Below are 23,707 nucleotides of genomic sequence, written 5' to 3'. Positions count from 1 at the left end.
ACGGTTACTCTGAAGATTTCGAAGTTTCTTTATTTCTATTTTGTGGTGAGGATTGAGATGATTTTACATTTCCAGTTGATATAATGGTTGAATTATAAATTGGTTTTGTAATAATCAAATCGACTTAGATGTACTATGAACTCAGTTACGATACACTGTGACTATAAGATGATTTTGATTTAATGAGATTGTTTTAGAGTTTTTCATGCCTTCGATTTTTGAGTTTAACACTTGAAATTTCTGGATCGTGACAATTGGTATCCGAGCGTAGGTTATGTATTTGGCGATCTATCAATATTATCTAACAGCGATGGCCCGACTGCAGCGGACCCCCATCACATGGCCTTCAATATTGATATGTCACTGGGTACGGAAAAGTGTTAGGAGCCATACCGTAAGGCTTGGTCCTCTAAGTAGAAGTATTGTGATAATACTTTGATGATTCACCTTCTCTCTAAATATCTTAGTTAATATATGTTAGATCTATTTTATTTGGGTTCAAGACTTCACATGTATTGAATAAGTGTTTAAATGTTTCAAGATGATGAATTTGGAGAAGGGCCGTGCACAAGGCCAAGGACGGGCAAGAGGCCGAGGCATAGCGAGGGCTGGAGGCCGAGTCCGCAATGTAGAGAACCTCTATGAGGAGGTGGCGCCACAGGATGAATAGGTTGACCCCAAGGTAGTAATTGGAGACCAGGGTTGTGTGCTGAAGTTGATCAAGGACATCTGTAGTCTGTCAGCGCCATCATTCATGGGAGCCTGGATCATATGGTGGCAGATCATTGGATTGAGAGTATGGAAACCTACTTTGAGATGATGATGTACTTTGAGATCGAGAAGAGGATGATAGCCACATTCTTCTTAAAGGATGATGCTATGGATTGGTGGAAGAGTACAAGACGGACTGTGGATGTGTCCACTCTGACTTGGGAGGGTTTGTAGCACTCTTTCGAGAAAATTACTTTCCAGCTACAGTGCAGGAGGAATTAGAACTTGAATTTTTGGATCTGGTACAAGGAGATATGTCCGTTAGGGAGTATGAGGCCCGTTTTGCATAGTTGTATCGGTTTGTCACGCCAATGGGTGCTACCTCCTTAGCCCAAAAATTTCTACGGGGACTTCAGCAAGAGTACAAGACCATCATATAAGCACTTTGTCTGTCTACTAAGGAGCTGATGTATGAGAGTGCCTTGAATTTGTAATAGGCGAATAAGACTCGCGGAGGAGATGTGGAAAATAGGGATACTCGAGGAAAAGGGAAGGCAATCAGTTCGGGTAGTGGGTCTGCAAGACCGAAAGGTGGATCTTGGAAGAGGCCGAGAACCTATTACCAGACTCCAGCTAAGGCTGCATCTCCATCTGCTAGGACTGCACCTGTTAGACAGTTAGCATCAGTAAGGTGTTTCGTTTGCAACGAAATGGGGCACTACACCACGACTTGCCCGAAACGGAAGAGAATAGGCTGATTTAAGTGTGGACAAGTGGGGCATATGGCTAAAGACTGAACCCGACCTCCGTAGGGTAGATAGGAACATCAGCAGAGGCAGTTATCAGCAGGCCAAGCTAGAGCGTTTGTAATTGGTCAATGAGACATAGGAGTGGAAGGTACCTTATCTATTTTTGACTACCTTACTAGAGTATTGTTTGATACATGAGCATCACATTCTTTTATTGCTAGTTCGGTAGTGGAGATGTTAGGATTGATTCATACACCTCTTGGGAACTCTTTATGTGATACTTCACCTCTTGGAGTGTTTCTCGAGCTTGAGACAATCTGCAAGGCTTGCCCTATTGTGATCAGAGGTAGAGAATTCTCTGCTTCTTTGATAGTGATTTCGCACCACACCTATGATGTGATTTTAGGAATTTATTGGTTGAGGCCGCAGCACGCATTGATCGATTGTTTTGACATGGTAGTGTTCTTCCATAGTCCCGGAGAACCAATTCTTCCTTATCGTTGCCTCAAGTCAGATAATGCTATGAGAGTTGGAGTTTTGGCACATGTGGAATCTGTAGATCAGAAAGTAACTATTGCAGACATTGTTGTAGTATCTGAGTATAGTGAGGTGTTCCAAGAGATACTAGAGTTACCTCCTCAAAGATTTGTGGATTTCTGCATAGATGTTGTACCCGGTACGGCACCAGTGTCAAAGGCGCCTTATAGAATGAGATAAAACGAGCTTAAAGAGTTGAAGGTGCAGACATATGAACTATTGAACCAAAGGTTCATTAGACCTAACGTCTCACCTTGGGGTGCACCGGTGTTATTCGTGAAAAAGAAATATGGTTCTCTGCGGTTATGTGTGCACTAAAGGGAACTAAATAAGATGACCATCAAGAATAGGTATCCCTTGCCTAGGATTGATGACTTGTTCGATCAGCTTAGAGGGGCTACAATATTCTCTAAGAGTGATTTGAGATCCGGTTACCATCAACTCAGGGTGAAGAAAGAAGATATATCAAAGACGGCTTTCAGGACCAGGTATGGACACTATGAGTTTGTTATCATGCCCTTTAGTCTGACAAATGCACTGGCTGTCCTTATGAGTTTGATGAAACAATTTTTTAGTCCGTACTTGGATGAGTTTGTTGTAGTGTTTGTGGATGATATTCTGATATACTCCAAGTCTCAAGAAGAACATGTGGTGCATCTGAGAACGGTGTTACAAACTCTAAAGGAAGCAAGATTGTACGCCAAACTCGAGAAGTGTGAGTTCTGGAAGGGAGAAGTCAAGTTCCTTGGTCATGTAGTCTCAAATGATGGGGTCGTCCAAAGAACCCTACTGAGATTCGTAGTTCCATTGGTTTGGCAGGTTATTATTGGAGGTTCATTGAATGGTTTTCTAGTATTGTATCGTCATTGACCAAGTTGACCAAGAAGGACGTTTAGTTTGTGTGGACAGCAAAATGTGAGGATGCCTTCAACAAACTAAAGACTAGCTTGACCACGGCTCCAGTGTTGATAATTCCCACAAGTGGGGGCGGCTATGTCATTTATAGTGATGCTTCGCTCTAAGGCTTAGGGTGTGTGTTGATGCAGCATGGAGGAATGGTTGCATATGGCTTTAGACAGTTAAAGGTCCAAGAGAAGAACTACCCCACTCACGATCTAGAGCTTGTTGTAGTTGTCTTTGCCTTAAAAATTTGGAGACATTAGTTGTATGGTGAGAAATTTCAACTATTTTCTTATCATAACAGTTTGAAGTATATGTTCTCACAGAAGGAATTGAATATGAGACAGAGGAGATGGATGGAACTCCTTAAGGATTATGACTTCACATTGGAGTATCACCATGGAAAAGCAAACGTGGTGGCCGATGCCTTGAGCAGGAATCCAAGGGGTATGATAGCTTCTCTTATGGTTCAAGAATGGATTATGCTCGAAACTGCATCTGTATTTGATTTGGTACCATCAGGAAGAGAACCAAGGGTCTTTCTTGATAGTGTCTCAGTGTAACCTAACTAATCTCAAGGATCATTCAGGGACAGGCACAAGATAGATTTTCACAAGCTAAGTTGGCAAATCTCGTAGTAGATTCACAGGATGAATGTTCATCCGAGTGGAGAGTGGGATCCGATGGAGGTTTGAGATTTGGGACAAGATTATGTGTCGCAGATTGTACGGATCTCAAGAAAGAGGTCATTCATACAGCACACAGATCTCGTTATACAGTACATCCAGGGAGCACCAAGATGTACAAGGACCTATGCAGACAATTCTGGTGGAACGGGATGAAGAAAGACGTGGATGAATTTGTATCAAAGTGCCTTACGTGTCAGAAAGTGATGGCAGAGAACATCAACGACCTACTGACATGTTGAAGCCATTGACTATTCCTCTTTGGAAGTGGGAACAAATATCTATGGACTTTGTGACTGGACTGCCTAAGTCTAAGAAAGGTCACGATGCGATATGGGTGATTGTCGATCGATTGACAAAGTCGACACATTTTCTTCCAGTATCAATATAGTACTCAGTGGATATGCTAGGGAAACTATATGTGGATGAGATAGTGAGACTTCATGGAGCTCCTGTTTCTATTGTTTCAGACCGAGATGCACGTTTCACATCGAAGTTCTGGGGTGATTTGCAGAAGGCAATGGGTACTACCTTGGATATGAGTACTGCTTTTCATCCTCAAACTGATGGACAGACAGAAATGGGGAATCAGGTGAATCACACTTTCTTCCAGTATCAATGAAGTACTCAGTGGATGTGCTAGGAAAGCTATATGTGGATGAGCTAGTGAGACTTCATCGAGCTCATGTTTCTATTGTTTTTGACCGAGATACACGTTTCACATCAAAGTTCTGGGGTGGTTTATAGAAAGCTTTGGGTACTACCTTGGATATGAGTACATTATTTCATCCTCAAACTGATGAACAAACAGAAATGGTGAATCAGGTGATGGAGGATATGTTGAAAGCTTGTATTCTTGATTTTAAAGGAAATTGGGAGGATTACCTGAGGTTGATTGAGTTTTCCTACAACAATAGTTACCATTCTAGCATCGGCATGACACCTTATGAGGCCCTTTATGGTAGACCGTGTAGATCACCTATTTGTTGGGTCGAAGTTGGTGATGAAGCACTAATGAGTCCTAAGGTGGTTCAGGAAACCTCGGAGAAGATCTCGATTATTCGAGATAGGATCCAAACAACACAAAGTAGACAGAAGAGTTATGTAGACTTAAAGAGGAGACATGTCGAGTTCGAGATTGGCGACCATGTGTTCCTAAAAGTCTCTCCTATGAAGGGCGTCGTGAGATTTTGTAAGAAAGAAAAGTTAGCTCCGACGTATGTTGGGCCCTTTAAGATTCTTGAGAAGGTAGTAGATTTGGCCTATCGACTAGCTTTACCTACGAGTATGTCTGGTGTTCACAACGTCTTTCACATTTCCATGTTGAGGAAGTATGTACTAGATGAGTCACATGTGATTGATCACAGCTCTATAGAGGTGAGGGAGAATGCCACCTTTGTTATTGAGTTGGTTCGTATTTTGGATAGATCCACAAAGAAACTTCGTAGGACAGAGGTGGAGTTAGTTAAAGAGTTGTGGAGTCACCGTGATGAGGGCGATGCCTCTTGGGAGCTAGAGTCGGATATGAGGACAAGATATCCGCAGTTGTTTGTTGAGTAGAGCACTTGAATTTCGGGACGAAATTCTTTTAAGGGGGATATAATGTAATACCCCGAATTTTCGGGTTTTCTTCGTATAAATTCTTGTAGGTTATTAAACTTGGAATTTTGAATAAAATCACATTTTTTCTTTTTTCTCGTCGATGTCAGACGAAACACGACCGACTTCGGAATTTTAAATTGAAAAACGTTACATTTCTATGACTCGACATTTGACTTTTATTCCGTCGCTCGTCTCTGAAAACTTCATTCACGAAAGTTGTAGAGCTTGTCAATAGAGTTCGTGGACATGTCACGCACCTTAATCGGACCCTAATTTTCGAATTTGGTTTCCGAATTTGAAATGTATGAAAGGAAGATTTTGGAGAACCCTAATTTCTAAAAAAGGAAACAGCCCCCCCCCTCCACGCAGCTCTCTCTCCCTCCGCTTGAATCGACCCTCCCTCATAGACTCACCTCCGCCGATCTCACGCCTCCGGCCACCGTGGCCCTCACCGCTGGTCGCAAAGCCACCCCACGGTCGGCAGCTCCGACAATTGGACGCGACACGCCACCTCTCGCCGCCTTAAAGCTCGATCGACAACTTGAAGTTCATGCAATTTTTGCAACCGTCCAAGTGCGAGAGCTCGGGGCCAGCCTCTCTCCGCTGATCCTCGCCTCCGGTTCCACCTGCAAGTGATTTGGAGCTCAAATCTCGCCGCCACTTTGTCCTCCACGAATTCAACCACCATCGGCTTCTTGAGCTTCTCCGGCGACTTGCCGGCGGTTCTAGAGTCTGATATACGTACGAAAACATCTCTCTCCGTGTGATCTATATTTTTGGTGTTGATTGTATTGTGTTTTGATGAAGTTCCGAGGAAGAGGAGGTAGTGCGCGTGTCGCCGCATGAGAGGAATTTGGGTAGAGGAGTGATAGGGCTATCTTATGATCAGTAAATTCGTGAATAGTAAATTTACGAACAATAATTTCATAAAACAGTAAATTCATCAACAATAACTTCATAAAACAGTAAATTCGTGAACAGTAGGTAATGCACAGTATTGAACTATGACATGTATATAATATAGTCGATTGTGTATGTGTATAAAATGGTAAATACGGTACATATATATGGGTTGCTATATTATATAATGTTACGTTTTTATTTCTAAATGATCATACTGTGGCAGCTATATTTATTTTGGTGTGCAAGAGTCGCTTGGTTGTAGTACAATAAACATGTGTTGATTGTTATATTGTACGCGGTTTTAACATTGAGTCTTGTAAACAATTTCTGGTCTTCGGACGTTGTTGGCAGTAATCGAAATCAAGTCTTGGCCGGGTGTCGGTTACGATTCAGTTAGAGCTCTAATTTGTCTGCCGGCGTACTGCATGAGGGGTAACAGATGAGTTCCCTGGGTCTCATGAGTACCCATGTTTTTGAGTGATATTGGGTAATAGATGGGCTGCCAAGTTATCTTTTTATGCGTAAAAGGGACTGCTTTTTTTTTTCTCCAAACCAAACTCTCAACAGTCAACACGCAAAGCTAACATCTTCTTCTGTGTCCTCGCAATATAGATTGATAATTGATCCAAATCTGATTCCAATCCAACATGGGGAGGAATTATTCAGTCTTCGCAGAGAATCACGTGACAATTTCTAGTGCTACTCTCTTTTAATCACCATTTGACACTTACAAGGGTGTATTCAATCTAGATTTTAAAAGAATCAAAATGAATTTAAATAATCTATGGATTTTATAACTCTATAGATTGTTTCAATTCCATATAGAATTTAACAGACTTTTGTTAGATTTGATTTATTAGTATTCCTTTATATTTAAAAAGTTTATAGACTATTGTATTAAGAATAAATATGATAAAAGATTGAACATTCGTATTAACTAGAACTAGTATCAAAGACAATCTATAACTTGTACATCGTGTAGTGATCTTCCCTCACTTGTATAGAACCATCTTTGAGAAGCTCATCAAAAAGATTTAGTCCCTCCTCCACCAAACCAGCATGGCTGCATGCCGAAAGAAGCCCCACATAAGTAACATCATCAGGTTTGCACCCCAATTGCCGCATTTCATTATACAGGTTGATTGCCTCGATACCGCATCCATGATGTGCATAAGCTGCAATCATTCCATTCCAGGAGATAAAATCCCTTTGCATTGTGGATCCATCTTCAAACATCTTCCTTGCAGAGACTATATCCCCACATTTTGAATACATATTTATGAGTGCAGACACCAAATGTACACATTCCTGGACCACTGTTTTAGTTACCATCTGATGTATCTGACGTCCCTCGCAAAGACCAGCTAAATTGCTACAAGCACTCAAGATATTGACAAAAGTTCCCCGATTAGGTCTCACCCCATTATCTGCCACCATTTTCGAAAATATCATCAGTGCATCTTCACTTCTACTCCCATCTTGTACATACCCAGTGATCATTGTAGTCCATGATATGACATTCTTCTGCGGCATTCTAACAAACAACTCCCACGCCCGTTCCAAGTCCCCATTCTGAATAAACCCAGTAACCATCGTGTTCCATGAAGGCATGTCCCTCTCCGGCATCCTCTCAAACAACTCAAGAGCCTCCTCCAGCCTCCCATTCTGCGCATACCCCGTGATCATCGCATTCCATGACACCACATTCCTCCTCGGCATCCTATCAAAAACCTCTCTAGCTTCATCAACCCTCCGATTTCTCGTGAGCCCCACCACCATTGCGGTCCACGAAATAACATCCCTTTCCGGCATCAAACCAAACAGCCTCCTGGCCTCCTCAATTCTCCCACATTGCGCCAAAGCCGTCAAAACCGTGTTCCACGAAACCACATTCCTCTCCGGCATCCTCTCAAACAGCTCCAACGCTTGATTAACCTTCCCGCTCCTCGTGTAGCCGTCGATCATAGTGTCCCAACTAATAACATTCCTCACCGGCATTTGATAGAACAACATCTCAGCCTCTTTAAGCTTTCTAAACCTTATGTAACCGCCGACCAACGCCGTCCACGTGATGACGTTCTTCTCGGCATCGGCTCTATCCAAGAGCCTCCGGGCCTCCTCCAGCATGCCGTGCTTGACGTAGGCCGTGATCACCGTCGTCCACGTCACCACGTCTCTCTCAGGCATTTCGTCGAACACGTGGCGGGCGTCTCCGATTTTGCCTTCTCGGCTGAGCTTGGTGATCAGCCAGTTGGAATTGGCCACGTCGGAGCTGGCGCTGTGGTCTCTGTCCGGCGTTATGATTCTAGGTGAGGGTTTCTGGGTTATGGAGTGGTATGGAAGCCTGGGACTACGGCGAGCTTGAGCGAAACACAAGAGTGGTGATCTGGCTCTGTTGAAGATACGTGCCATACTACTATTGGTTAAGCTGAATTGAACTAGTCAATTGAGGAGACGAGTCAGACGATGGTAGTCCTTGGCCGCCGTCCGTCAAGAGTGGACAAGAATGGAAAGGCGTGGTTCCGTTTCAGTGAGTTTTGTTTTCAACACCCTCATAAAGGCCATTCTGGTAAATTCCTATGTTGTTTTTTATAATGCGCTGACTAATTCGTGCATGTATATTTAGAGTTTCTAATGAATATCAACTGGCTAATTACACACTTTTTTACTTCGTTAAATTGATAGCTCAAGAGTAAATGATTAAGATTTGAAACAGATTGATCATTTGACTTCTCATCATTGGCATCATAAAATTGGTAGCTCAAGAGTAAATGGTTAAGATTTGAACCCAAGGATCATTCTGACGTCACATCATTGGCAATGCATATTGCATAGTGCAAAGCAGATTAACTTCAAGCTACCGAGCTAGACAAGACGCAGATTAGAAAAGCAAAATATAACAATACGCAACGGTCATAGAGAAAAGCATCTCAAGTCATTGTTCTCAACTTCTCACAGATAATTAATATTAGTTACAAGGTTAGAACCATCATCTACTGACAACACACAACACGGTGACTTAGAAATCATAATAGATTAAGCTATTCCTTACATGCCATAACGACTTACTAGTAGATAGCAGATATGTCATGAATAATCTGGGAACTCAGAAACGAGCTTACGAGCATATACTTATAGTTCCGGCAGTTCTCCATCCAGTGACCAAGATCAAAACAAAAACCACTCCTCCTGAGAATAGGGCGTGCTCCTTCAGAACAGCATGCAGATCCCACCTTGCCACAACCCTTGCATTTTATGTCATACTGTAGAACGAGAATATGAAAACAAATAAGAATGCAGACACGTGTACAAATAAAATGTAATTATTGATAATCAAGCGCGAGGTTACAATCTTTGTGAACTCCTATGATTCTATCTCCGTATATAACTTGGCTCAAGGGTGACATGCATTTGATCTTGAGAATTTGAGTTTGGATTTGGATTTGATAAAGAACGAGCAATTTGGTAGCTTGATAATTCTTCGTGGACTTGAGTTTGGATTTGGATTTGATGAAGAACGAGTGATTTGGTAGCTTGATGATTCTTCGAGGACTTGAGTTTGGATTTGGATTTGATGAAGAACGAGAGATTTGGTAGCTTAATGATTCTTCGTGAACTTGAGAGACTTCGATTTGATGAAGAACGAGTAATTTGGTAGTTTGATGATTCTTCGTGGACTTGGAGACTTTGAGATTTCTCGAGAGTGATCTTGCTCAAGTTATTTTCTCTATTCTTCTCAAAGTCTCATTCTCTTCATGTTGGAAGAGGTATTTATAGTGTCAAGGCTTTCTATTTTATATAATATTTTAATAACATTAAAATAATAATATTTCTTTAATTGTATAATTAAATCAATATATATTTTCTGATTAATTTAAAATTAGTTATTCTCATAACTAAATTAATCAGAAAATAATTGATTTAATTATAACCGTTTAAAAAAATTATTAATTTAATCAATGTCTGATTACCATTTTCGAATCGTCAATGACATTCAATTTCCGATTTAAGTCGGAATCACGTAGCTTCGATTACGATCATCCATTTATGTGCTGACACGAGTTTTATTCGGATCCGCAATAACTTTGTTGACTTTTGAGACACGTGTGCAATTTTGTCGGGTTCTTGGTCGATTTAATCATTTAATGAAGATGATTTACTTCATTAAATTTCATGTGTCTACAAATGCCCCCACTTCAAGTCGTGCTGCAGACATGTCGTCGTCACGTGCTGAAAGCGCAGCTTGAAGTATGCAACTTCAAGGCATGCATGCTCACGAAAATGTTCTTGCCAAGGCATTTTCCATGAAAATGTTTATGGTTCTTGTTATCTTCTCGAACACAATTTAGGTTCCCTCATGCCTATGACCGTTGGTGATGAAGGTCTATTAGGGTACATTAAGGCTTTGTCAACTGTGTCTGTGATCCCTGTCAGATTTAGTTATGAAGAGCTTGTTACTGCAACTGAAAATTTTAGTAATCAAATTGGCAGCGGTGGATTCGATACTGTGTATAAGGGCATTCTAGCAGACAAGACTCTAGTGGTAGTGAAGAAGATGACTTGTTTGGGAGTCCGAGGGAAGATGGAATTTTGCAATGAGACAACTTCAATTGGAAGCATCCACCATGTCAATCTGGTCAAGTTAAGAGGTTTCTGCATACATGGGAAGCAGTGTTTTCTAGTTTATGATTATATGAACAGAGGTTCTCTGGAGAATATTCTTTTTGGGAATGGTTCTAATGAACCTATCTTGATTCAAGGGAGAGCCTCCATCTATAGTTTTAACTCCTTTTTTTTATTTGCACCAATTATGGTATATGAGCTGGTGCTTTACCATTTACAAGACGAAAAGATGGAGTTTGGGACAGGTTGTCTAGAGGTGGTGTGGAACATAAACTTTAGCCTTTTGGTTATGGTGGCCGACAATGACATGGTGCTTTTAGGAGAACATGATGTATGAGATATGTGTTTGGCTGTGGTGATGGGTGAGTGAATTAGTGCTCTAGAAAGGAACACCAAAAGCATCTTTTGTATTGGAAACAACATCTAAAACAATTAGTACTCTGAGAATGATGTAGTTCCATTTTCAGAGCTTTTACATGTTGTTCTTCAAGATTCCAGATTCGGTTGAGTACTTTAAGTAACTATGTGGATGTTTTAAAACTACAACTTGACTCACCCTTCCTTCCATTATATGGTGCGACCTCACCGGCGTATTCTTGATGTGTTCAAAAATGTCCTTGACAGTATTTTCAGTGATTCCTCTCATGGTAAATGTTTTTCCACTGCTTGTCTGCCATATGCAAAAATTGTTGCATTCATTCCTGTAAGTGCAGATAAAGCAACATCCTTGGCTCCTTCCTGATGTGCTTGATTTTCTGATACTGAATTTCTCATGTCTTGAGTTTTCTTCTACATTTGACGCCTTTTTATCCTCTGCCTTGGGAAGCTTTTCCCCTCCAAAAATCTTCTTCAAGTCATCATCTGTAGTAGAATCAGATATATTCTTCACGTACACATTGCTAAATTTGGTCTTCTCCAAAGCACCATCCCTCTCCTGCTTACGGAGAAAGGGGCCAACAAATACTTTCTTGTCATTCAAAAGCATGCCATTAAACTTCTCTATAGCACTCTCAGCAGCTTCTTCTTGTTAAAAGCAAAGACTTGGTCTCAGTCCTTGTCGATTTGGCTCTTCATTTTGATGTTGTGTGTTCCAATCACAAGCTTGGCGTAAACGGTGGCTGATGAACTCTTGGCTTTGACAACTTTCACGTAGAGAAACGGCATCCGATTAATGAGATCATATGCGCTCCGATTTCAATCCCGGGCCAAAGGTTGGAGCTCCATCTCGTTGATGCCCATATCACTCCTCTCTACATGCTTGCAACTGCTTTTCCAGGTCAACCTCCAAAGATGAAGCCCTTCTAGGGACCGAGCCCACTGTTTTAACTCCATCAGCTTTTGGTAGTCTTCTAAGCTGTGACTTAACAAAATTTTGTAGCTTATGAGGAACCTGTACAAAAGCTTTAGAAAGGACTACATCCAATCCCTTGAGGCGCCCACTTTTCTCGTTCTTACTTATGTCTATGCAGGGATCGAGCAGAGACTGAGGATGAGCTCCGGCGTCGCGGCGAGCAGAGGCCGAGGACGAGCTCCGGCATCGAGGTTGGGCTGAGATGAGGGGAGAAGGGCGTCGGTGACCATGAGGTAGTTGGGGTAATCAATCTCAAACCCCCCATTATTTATTAACACTAAAAGTTTAGAGTTCCCTTCAATTCCCCGGAAAGAACGATCCCTGCTTATTCTATACTAACGATGATGTTTTACATGGTTTATTATAGACGTTTTAACAAAACGCTCTATCAGAACCTTCAACTGCCTAAAGCTATAAGCAACCACACCTCCATGTTGCATCAACACACACCCTAAGCCTTCATGCAAAGCATCGCTATAAATGACATAACCACCCTCACTATTGGGAATCGTCAACACTGGAGCCGTAGTTAATCTAGTTTTTAGTTCGTTGAAGGCCTCCTCATATGTTTCTGTCCACACAAACTGAACATCCTTCTTAGTCAACTTGGTCAAAGGCGAAGCAATACTAGAAGACCCTTCAATGAATCTTCGGTAGTAACCTGCCAACCCAAGAAAACTATGAATCTTTGTAGGAGTCTTTCGACGATTCCAACTCTTCATTGCCTCCACCTTTGATGGATCTACTAACACACTATCCTTCGAGACCACATGACCAAGGAACTTAACTTCTTCCTTCTAAAACTCACACTTCTCAAGCTTGGCATATAACCTTGATTCCTTTAGAGTTTGCAGCATATTTTCAGATGTATCACGTGCTCCTCTTGCGACTTGGAGTATATCAGAATATCATCAACGAACACTACTACAAACTCATCCAAGTATTGGCTAAATATTTGGTTCATCATATTCATAAAAATGGCATGAGCATCTGTCATACCAAAATACATGACAACAAACGCATAGTGTCCATACCTGGTCCTGAAAGCCGTCTTAGGGATATCCTCCTCCTTCACTCTAAGTTGATGGTAACCAGATCACTGATCAATCTTAGAGAATATCGTAGCCCCTCTAAGTTAGTCGAACAAGTCATCAATCCTAGGCAAATGATACCTATTCTTGATGGTCACCTTGTTCAATTCCTTATAGTCCACACACACCAGCAGTGAACCATCATTCTTCACGAACAACACCGGCGCACCCCAAGGTGAGACACTAGGTCTAATAAAGCCTTGGTCCAATAACCCATCTATCTGGACCTTTAACTCCTTAAGCTCATTGTTCCCCATCCTATAAGGTGCCTTCGACACAGGTGTTGTACCGGGTACCACATCAATGCAGAAATCAACAACTCTCCGAAGAGGTAAACCCAGTATCTCTTGAAACACCTCACTATACTCGGACACCACAACAATGTCTGTGATAACTACCTCCTCATCCACAGACTCCACATGTGCCAAAACTCTTGTCATCATGACATTATCTGACTTGAGGCAACGATAACGAAAAACTGGCTCCCTGGGACTATGGAAAAACACTACCATGACAAAGCAATCAATCAAAGCATGTTGTGGCCTTAACCAATCAATTCCTAAGATCACGTCATTGGTGTGGTCCGGAATCACTATCAAGGAAGCACATAATTCTCTACCTCCGATCATAATAGGACAAGCCTTACATATCGTCTCAAGCTCAAGAGACACTCCAAGAGGAGAAGTGACACATAAAGAGCTTCTAAGAGGTGTAGGGCTCAAACTTAACACCTCCACTACCGAACTAGCAATAAAAGAATTGTGATGCTCCCGTATCAAACAGTACTTTAGCAAGGTAGTTAAAAATAGATAAGGTACCTTCCACTCATGTGTCCCGCTGACCCACTGCAAACACTCTAGCCTGGCCCGTAGGTAATTTCCTCTATTGATGTTCATGTCCACCTTGCTGAGGTCGGGTGCAATCTTTAGCTATATGTTCTGTCTGCCCACACGTATAACATCCCTTCTTCCTCGGCTTCGGGCAAGCTGAGGCATAGTGACCCATTTCACCACAAGCGAAACACCTCACTACGACCACTATCTGGCAGGTGCAACCCTAACAGGTGGTGTTGCCATCTTAGCTGGAGTCTGGTGATAGGTCCTCGGCCTCTTCCAAGATCCATTTTTTGGTCCCGCAGACCCACCACCTAAAGTGATTGCCTTCCCTTTTCCTCAAGCATCTCTAGACACCACATCGCCCCCTCGAGTCTTATTCACATGTTCCAAATTCAAGGCACTCTCATACATCAGCTCCTTGGTAGTCAGACAAAGTGTTGATATGATGGTCTTGTGCTCTTGCCTAAGTCCCTATATGAACTTCTGAGCCAAGAAGGTCACATCTATTGGCCTAACAAACTGATACAACTGTGCAAAACAGGCCTCATACTCCCTGACAGTCATATCTCCCTGCACCAGAGCAAGGAACTCAAGCTCTAGTTCGTCCTTCACCGTAGAAGGAAAGTACTTCTCTCGAAAGAGTTCCACAAAACCATCTCAAGTTAGAATGGACATATCCACAGTCTGTCTTGTACTCTTACACTAATTCATAACATCATCCTTCAAGAAGAATGTGGTTATCATCCTCTTCTCAATCAATCTTAAAGAACACCGTAATACGTGTAGTCCGGAATCACTATCAAGGAAGCAGATAATTCTCTACCTCCGATCATAATAGGACAAGCATTGCAGATCGTCTCAAGCTTAAGAGGCACTCCAAGAGGAGAAGTGACACACAAAGAGTTTCTAAGAGATGTAGGAATCAAACCTATCACCTCCACTACTAAACTAGAAATAAAAGAATGTGTTTTTCCCGTATCAAACAATACTCTAGTAAGGTAGTCAAAAATAGACAAAGAACCTTCCACTCTTGTGCCCCGCTGACCCACTGCAAATATTCTAGCTTGGCCCACATGTAACTGCCTCTGCTGGTGCTCTTGTCCACCCTGCTGAGGTCGGGTGTAATCTTTAACTATATGTCCCGCCTGCCCACACCTGAAACTGATAGGAGCACAAAGTGTGACGTTCTTAATGTATATATGCCCTATTCTTATGCTTTGTTACTTCTTATTTAGTTGTTTTAGGTTCATATTTGATACATGTATGTTCTAGGTAGAGCTATTTCGATTTTAGATGATTTGATGATGAAATTGTGCTAAGTGTTAGAACTCCTGATTGAGCTAGGATTCCTTACTCGACTAGGACTCTACTTTCCTATTTTCATTCTTTCCTATTCCTTAATCGACGATTTCTTTTCAGGAAAGACAAATCATATTTGGAAAGAAAGGAGAGTTGCCGAGTTGCATGCCTAGGGGAACAAGGAAATCATATTCGAGTTGAACAAGGAGAAGAGGAGGCCGGCCTAGCTACTCCTAGTTGGACCAAGAGATTGCCGAGCTGCCCTTTAGAGATTTCCCTATTGGACTTGGTTTCCTACATCAAGATGGATATGGAGTACATAAATCAAATCTATAACAAAGAGGATTTCAGTTTCCCAATTGGATTCTATTTCCTTTTAGCACGCAAGAAGGCTTCCTACACCTCTATATATAGAGGCCGGCCTCTCCATTCAGCAACATCATCAGCCCTACACACAAACACAGCCATAAGCTCTGCCGAATTCATCCTTCACCATTCCAAGAAATCCTAAAACCGATTCCATCATTCCCCACCTATCAATAGCCTTTCAAACACGCTTGTGAAGGAGGTTTCATCCATAGAAGTCTTGGCTACACTTGTGGATTGCTTGATTTATAAAGTGTAACCATGATTCACTCTTGTTTAATTTCGGTTTTGGTTTTGTTCTTTTTCATGGATGAAGTTGCGATTTGTTTAGAGTAGTCTTGTATCAATTTTGTCTATGAAATAGCTACTTGATTCAATTTATATAGAGGATTCGAAAATTATGTTTTGGTTTTATGGATTTCGGTTTTGGTTTCTGCCGAACCTAGCTTTTGAACAATTTCGATGCCTATATGTTATGACTATGCTTGTAGCATGATATTTAGGTTGTTGGATTAAAGACTTATGCTAAGAACATGTTTATTCTTGTTTATGTGATTTTCGAATTGCATGGTTGTTGGTTAAGTAAGTGACATACTTGATGAATTCAATGTGCATGACTTTGGGATTACAGGATTAAGATGAACATGTTAGAATTTCGATTATGGCTGCTTGGTTGTGATTGAATGTGTTAAGTGTCTATGTGTTTAGGTTACTGCTTAGAACCCTAAATGCATGATCCATCCTTGGTGATTTATTGCATAGTCTCGGCATGATGCTATAAGAAAGACATGAAGCTTGTTTCGATTCCCTCTATGTGATTTGTTTTGGTGATTGTTTATGTGTTGGTTGGTTGAGCACATGTATATATTAGTTAAGGTTTGATATAGATTTTGGATTGAATCATAAAAACAGTAAATAAAACCTAAACTAATATATACATGTGCTCAACCAACCAACACATAAACAATCACCAAAACAAATCACATATACGTGTTTGAAAGGCTATTGATTTATGTACTCCATATCCATCTTGATGTAGGAAACCAAGTCCAATAGGGAAATCTCTAAAGGGCAGCTCGGCAATCTCTTGGTCCAACTAGGAGTAGCTAGGCCGGCCTCCTCTTCTCATTGTTCAACTCGAATATGATTTCCTTGTTCCCCTAGGCATGCAACTCGGCAACTCTCCTTTCTTTCCAAATATGATTTGTCTTTCCTGAAAAGAAATCGTCGATTAAGGAATAGGAAAGAATGAAAATAGGAAAGTAGAGTCCTAGTCGAGTAAGGAATCCTAGCTCAATCAGGAGTTCTAACACTTAGCACAATTTTATCATCAAATCATCTAAAATCGAAATAGCTCTACCTAGAACATACATGTATCAAATATGAACCTAAAACAACTAAATAAGAAGTAACAAAGCATAAGAATAGGGCATATATACATTAAGAACGTCACACTTTGTGCTCCTATCAACAACCCCACACTTAGACTTTGCTAGTCCCTTAGCAATCACTAAAAAGGGAAATCAAAACATAAACGAAAACAATACAACTATAACTAACGACACAACATTCTAATGCCTTCAACATTTTGTCTCAGAGATCTTCAAACTCATAGCATCAAGAATAGCATTCAATCGAAATAGATAAGATGAATTCAATGGTTAATAAACATGAGATTTCGTTTAACAAGTAAGACATGGCAGAAACAAAGGTGTAATTAAGCTCAACATGTTCAAAACGAGTTCAAATTCAACTCACATAGGATATGCACTCCAAATCTTTTCTCTCAAGAACATGGCATATGCTTAAAAGCTTTTCACACACAAGAGTTATGAACATAGTGAAAATCGAAAACCTCATGAAAGATACCAATCATATGCACAAATGAACCCAAACCATATGCTTACTTATGAAACAAACTCCACAAATCAAGGACTACTCATTTTAAGAATCATGCGGATCTTTAGAGAAGGGATGGCTTAGGCTCGGCATTGACATATTTTTCAAGGTAAAGGGAATCACAAAGGTCATCCTCAAGACTTAGCAGAGCAAAACATCCACCTTATGTCGCCATACTCCATAAAACAAGGGCCAAATATCATCATGTTGGACCCATTCTTCACTTTAAACATTGTGAAAACGAACGAAGGCTAAAGTATAACATTATTGAGCCTTCAACAAATACATCACAACTCCAAATTCACATAAATCAATGTCATGCCGAGATCTTTCATCATACTTTCTTTTCCATTTTTTTCTCAAAACCGTGTATATATACTTTTCTTCTTTTTTTTCTCACGGCATCAATACATTTTTTTCCTCTTTTTCATACTCTTTTCACGGCATAACATACATACAATAGCATAACTCCACACTTGAATCAAATCATCACTCCATATTACATCCAAGAATCGGCTCTGCCAAGCCTCAAAGACAAGGTAGAGATATAACTATACTAAGCAAGGATATAACATGTTGGTAATGAAAGAAAAGGCTTAACGTAGGCTCAAAGGGGTAAACACTAAGGTGTCCCAAGCAGGGCTCAAATAGGGATACGGCTTTTTGGCTTTAAGTGGTGGAAATCCTAAAAAGATCCAACAATCATTTTCAAAATCAGAGTATATTATGACATAAAGCTTCGAAAGTTTCACAAAGTAAGTTCTAGCATTCTCTAGTTCATTGCAATTCTATGGCATATGAATTGATCAAAATAAATGTAATGAGGTTATAAAGCCAAGAAACGATAGAATAAAACTCTCCAAAGAAAGGCACATATATATGGCTCGAATCTCACATAGGTTACATGAATTCAAACAAGTAAAGAACATGCTCATTCTGTACCTAAGTTTCAAAATCCTCATCTACTACATGTTCGTACAAAATCTACACATCGATTAACCATCAAATAACAATGAAGTTCATTTCAATATCATGATCATCTATCAACCATAAATTCAAAGATCAACTCATCCTAGACAGTCCAAGGCATACCTAGGACTCAAAACAAAAACAAAACAACATAAAAATCGAAAAACAGAACCAAAATTGAAACACATAGCTTCAAACAATAGAATTCAACGAATGATGTATACCCCACCCCACACTTAAAACGTACATTGCCCTCAATGTACAATATGATAAGCAACGAAAATTAGAAAGAGTTAAGGGATAAGAAAATGCAAACACTCGTTGATGGCTCCTTCATTGGCTTAAGTTTAGAGTCTATAGCCTAGACTATCTCCAAAGCATCACTTGTTTGCCGTAGGATCAAGGAGAGACGTCTCCTCCACATTGTGTTCCACGAAATTGTCATAGTACGGCTTCAAGCGATGTCCATTGACCGTGAATTCCTTTCCATGCACCATACTTTTTATCTGAATAGCACCAGAAGGAAAAAACATTAGTAACAACAAACGGTCCAAGCCACCTAGAACGGAGCTTGCCCGGAAACAATCTAAGTCGAGAATTAAATAAAAGAACTTTCTGCCCAACGACAAAGTGTTTCTTCCTAATCATGCGGTCATGGAATGTCTTAGTCTTCTCCTTGTAAACCATTGCCGAATCATAAGCCTCATTCCTAATCTCTTCAAGCTCATGCAATTGCAACTTCCTATGTAATCCGGCCTCATCAATGTCCATGTTAAAATTCTTCACAGCCCACCATGCACGATGTTCAAGCTCCACAGGAAGATGGCACGCCTTGCCATAAACTAGTCGAAATGGTGACATGCCTAGGGGAGTCTTGTATGCCGTCCTATAGGCCCAAAGAGCATCATCCAATCGTTGAGACCAATCCTTGCGTGATGGTCCAACAGACTTCTCTAAAATTCTCTTGATCTCACGATTAGATAGCTCTACTTGTCCACTTGTTTGAGGGTGATAAGGCGTAGCAACCTTATGCTTAATTCCATACTTCTTCAACAACGCCTCAATGGTCCGGTTGCAAAAGTGAGATCCTCCATCACTAATGATAACTCTCGGCATACCAAACCTGGAGAAAATGTTAGAACGAAGGAAATCTGCAACAACTCGAGAATCATTAGTCCGGGTGGCCTTTGCTTCCACCCATTTCGAAACATAGTCAACACAAACGAGTATGTATAAGTAACCATTTGAGCTAGGAAAAGGTCCCATGAAATCAATACCCCAACAATCAAAAATTTCGACATATATAATCGGTGTCATAGGCATTTGATCTCTAGATCCTATGTTTCCCATACGTTGGCACCTATCACAAGTCATGCAAAAATGATATGCATCTTTGAAAATCGTAGGCCAAAAGAAACCACATTCGAGCACCTTAAGAGCAGTCCTACGTGAACCAAAATGTCCTCCACAAGATTCAGAATGGCAAAACGTAAGTATAGAGTGATGTTCATGTTCAGGGACACACCTCCTAATGATTTGATCAACACAATGTTTCCACAAGTATGGTTCATCCCAAACATAATACTTAGCTAATGCCTTGAGTCTATTCTTTTGTGCATGCGATAAAGTATCCGGACATTGCTTAGAAACAAGATAATTAACAATATCTGCATACCATGGCTCACTTACCTCAACTCGAAAGAGTTGCTCATCCGGAAAGCTCTCTTGGATGGCCAAGGGCTCGGCATCTCTCACCAATCGACTCAAATGATCCGCCACAACATTGTCACTTCCCTTCTTGTCCTTGATTTCGAGATCAAACTCTTGGAGTAGAAGAATCCATCGAATCAATCTCGGTTTGGCATCCTTCTTTGTCATTAAATACTTCAAAGCTGCATGGTCAGTGTAAACAATAACTTTAGATTGAAGTAAGTAAGAACGAAACTTATCTAGAGCAAAGATCACGGCAAGAAGTTCTTTTTCAGTTGTGGTGTAGTTTTGTTGAGCATCATTGAGTGTTCGTGAGGCATAGTAGATGGCGTAGGGCTGCTTATCCTTCCTCTGCCCTAGCACGGCTCCAACTGCATAGTCGGAGGCATCACACATCAACTCGAATGGCAAGGACCAATCCGGCGGTGCCATGATCGGTGCTGAAGTTAGGAGCTTCTTCAAAGTCTCGAATGCATGCTTGCAATCATCATCAAAGTTGAATGGGACGTCTTTTTAAAGCAATGAACTCATTGGTCTCGCAATCTTGGAAAAATCTTTGATAAACCTACGATAGAAACCTGCATGTCCAAGAAACGATCGAACATCCCTCACACTTGTGGGGAGGGGTAAGTGACGCACAAGATCTATTTTAGACTTATCAACCTCAATTCCTCTAGATGAAACAATATGACCTAAGACAATACCTTGTGTGACCATAAAGTGACATTTTTCCCAATTCAAAACCAAGTTAGTCTCTTCACAACGTTTAAGCACAAGTTCAACATTTTCTAAACAAGTTTCGAAATCTTCACCATAGACAGAAAAATCATCCATGAAAACTTCAATTTTGGAACCAATATACTCGGAGAAAATGTGATACATACAACGTTGAAACGTACCTGGGGCGTTGCACAAACCAAAAGGCATGCGACGATAGGCAAACGTACCAAAAGGGCATGTGAATGTAGTCTTCTCTTGATCTTCTTCCGCAACACTTATTTGGTTGTATCCACTATATCCATCAAGGAAACAATAGAAAGAGTGACCAGCTAACCTCTCAAGCATTTGATCAATGAATGGCAATGGCATGTGGTCCTTCCTTGTTGTCGCATTGAGCTTCCTATAGTCAATACAAACTCTATGACCGGTCACCGTCCTTTGAGGTACCAACTCGTTGTCCTTGTTCTTCACCACCGTGATGCCTGAATTCTTTGGCACAACTTGAATGGGAGAGATCCACCTACTATCCGAGATGGGGTAGATCACGCCACAATCGTGCAACTTGGTGATTTCATCCTTTACAACTTGCATCATTGGTGGGTGAAGGCGTCTCTGACCTTCCTTGGTTGGTTTGGCACCATCTTCTAGCAATATTCGATGCACACACATGGTAGGGCTGATCCCCTTGATGTCGGCTAGGGTCCATCCTATTGCCGTCTTGTGTCTCTTCAACACTTCAATCAATCTCTCTTCTTGCTCCTCATTTAGTGCAGATGAAATGATCACGGGCAATGTATCCTCTTCTCCTAGAAACGCATACTTCAAGTGGTCCGGAAGAACCTTAAGATCAAGCTTCGGAGCTTGCACCACAGAAGGAAGATTCTTTTAGTAGTTAAGAGAATTGGACTAGGAGAGACAAAACTTACCTCACTTGCAACCTCAAGGGAGGTCACGGTTTCATGAATGAAAGATGGCACGGCATCTTTAGCTTCTAGCACCGAAATGTTCGAGCTATCACTTGTGAATCCGGCCCCTTGGGCAATAGTGAGTGCCAACTCGTCATTTGTCAAGGTATCTAGATAGTTATCTGCAAGGGAATCAAGTATGTCAACTGAAAAACAATCACTTAACTCCGAAAGAGGATACCTCATAGCTTCAAAGATGTTGAAGCTAATCACTTCACCATCGAACTCAAAGGTGAGTGATCCACTAAACACATCTATTTTTGTTCTTGCGGTCCTCATGAAGGGGCGGCCTAACAAGATAGGAACCTCCTTGTCATCTGCCTCCGTTGGCTCCATGTCTATGACATAGAAGTCGGCAGGAAAGATCAAGCTCGAAACCTGCACAAGAACATCTTCAACATAGCCCAAAGGGACTTTGTTGGAACAATCAGCCAATCGAATCACAACATTATCACGTTTCAAATCACCTAGACCTAGGTTCTCATAGATATAGTGCGGCATTACATTGATAGATGCACCTAAGTCTAACATTATCTTTTCAAATGTCATGTTTCCGATTGTACAAGGGATAGAAAAACTCCCTGGATCCTTAAGCTTTGGTGGTAGCTTCCTTTGGAGCACGGCAGAAACCGTCTCACTCATTGTAACAACCTCCTTCTCTCGAGTCATCCTCTTGTTGGTGCACAATTCTTTCAAAAACTTAGCATACTTAGGATTTTGTTGTATGCATTCAATAAGAGGCATGTTCACTTCCACCTTCTTGAAAATGTCGAGCATGGCTTGATCAGAGTCATCCTTCTTTTACTTTGCGAATCTACTAGGGAAGGGAACACGAGAAAGATCATTAGTTGAAACCAAACCACTAGAGTTAGGATCATTACCTTTGTCATGCAAAGCACGATCTTCTTTTGGTAGAGGCATGGCATCTTTGGCTTTAGAGGAGGCAGGGTCCTTCTCTAGGTCTTTGACATTGTATTTCTCGGCCTCCTTACCTTTAGAAGGCACGGCCTTCTTATGTTGCTGCATTGGAACATCCAAAGTCCTCCCACTTCGTGTCACCATGGCCTTCACATTCGGATTAGGCTCAGTTTGGCTCGGCAACTTCCCTCCTTCATGGATCTTGCCCATGAAATCGATCACTTGTCCCATCTGCTTCTTAAGCTCGATTATGTCCTTAGAATGAGCTTGTTGACCTGTAACTAATGCTTGAGTAGCAGAGTTTAGATTTTGTTGCCCTTGAGCAAGAGACTTCAAAAGTTCATCATAATTAGGTGAAGATGCATTATTCGAACCATGAACATTAGAGTTAAAGGGAGCAGAACCTTGAGGTACCTGAGGCCTCACAAACAAACCTGAAGGACGAGGTCCTTGACCTTGAGCATTGGATGGTTGAGCATTGTTGCTCCAACGAAAATTTGGATGATCCCTAAGTCCAGGGTTGTATGTGTTCGAGTATGGATCGTACCTAGGCCTTTGTTGCCCCATAAAGTTCAACTCTTCTTCAGTCATTGCACCATTTGGACAATTGTCAGTAGTGTGATCCTTGAAAGAACAAATGCCGCATGCTTGAGGGGTGATGCTCGAACCATTGAATGCCTTGACTAGCACGTCAAGCTTCCTTTCTAAAGTCGCCATCTGATTCCTTGCATCAACATCATACACCCCACGGCTCTTGCTTCCTCTCTTCTCCTTGGAACTAAATTGGCGATTGTTGTCAGCCAAGTCATCGATCAAGGTGTAAGCTTCTTGACCGGTTTTGTTCATGAATGTGCAGCCACATGCCGAGTCCA

The 23,707-nt window shown here is 41.2% G+C and overlaps 3 protein-coding genes across 3 annotated transcripts in view; 1 reads left to right on the top strand and 2 right to left on the bottom strand.

Annotated features, from left to right (window-relative positions):
* Positions 1 to 23,707, bottom strand: part of LOC126802949 (uncharacterized) — a 358,993-nt gene that overhangs the window by 322,715 nt on the left and 12,571 nt on the right. The gene's annotated exons all lie outside the window — the stretch shown is intronic.
* On the bottom strand, positions 7,049 to 8,500 carry LOC126803505 (pentatricopeptide repeat-containing protein At2g35030, mitochondrial-like). Its single transcript, XM_050531301.1, has one exon. The coding sequence runs from the start codon at positions 8,498 to 8,500 to the stop codon at positions 7,049 to 7,051; it is 1,452 nt and encodes a 483-aa protein (XP_050387258.1).
* On the top strand, positions 10,452 to 11,048 carry LOC126803503 (G-type lectin S-receptor-like serine/threonine-protein kinase At5g35370). The gene has a single exon (XM_050531300.1). The coding sequence runs from the start codon at positions 10,452 to 10,454 to the stop codon at positions 11,046 to 11,048; it is 597 nt and encodes a 198-aa protein (XP_050387257.1).

Source organism: Argentina anserina, chromosome 7 (assembly GCF_933775445.1).
Source record: "Argentina anserina chromosome 7, drPotAnse1.1, whole genome shotgun sequence".
Classification (NCBI taxonomy): Eukaryota; Viridiplantae; Streptophyta; class Magnoliopsida; order Rosales; family Rosaceae; genus Argentina; species Argentina anserina.
This window is presented reverse-complemented; position numbering and strand designations above follow the sequence as displayed.

Bases quoted from the DNA above. Each gene is read 5' to 3' on its own strand.
- LOC126803505 (XM_050531301.1), bottom strand. From the start codon at position 8,500: ATGGCACGTATCTTCAACAGAGCCAGATCACCACTCTTGTGTTTCGCT.
- LOC126803503 (XM_050531300.1), top strand. From the start codon at position 10,452: ATGACCGTTGGTGATGAAGGTCTATTAGGGTACATTAAGGCTTTGTCA.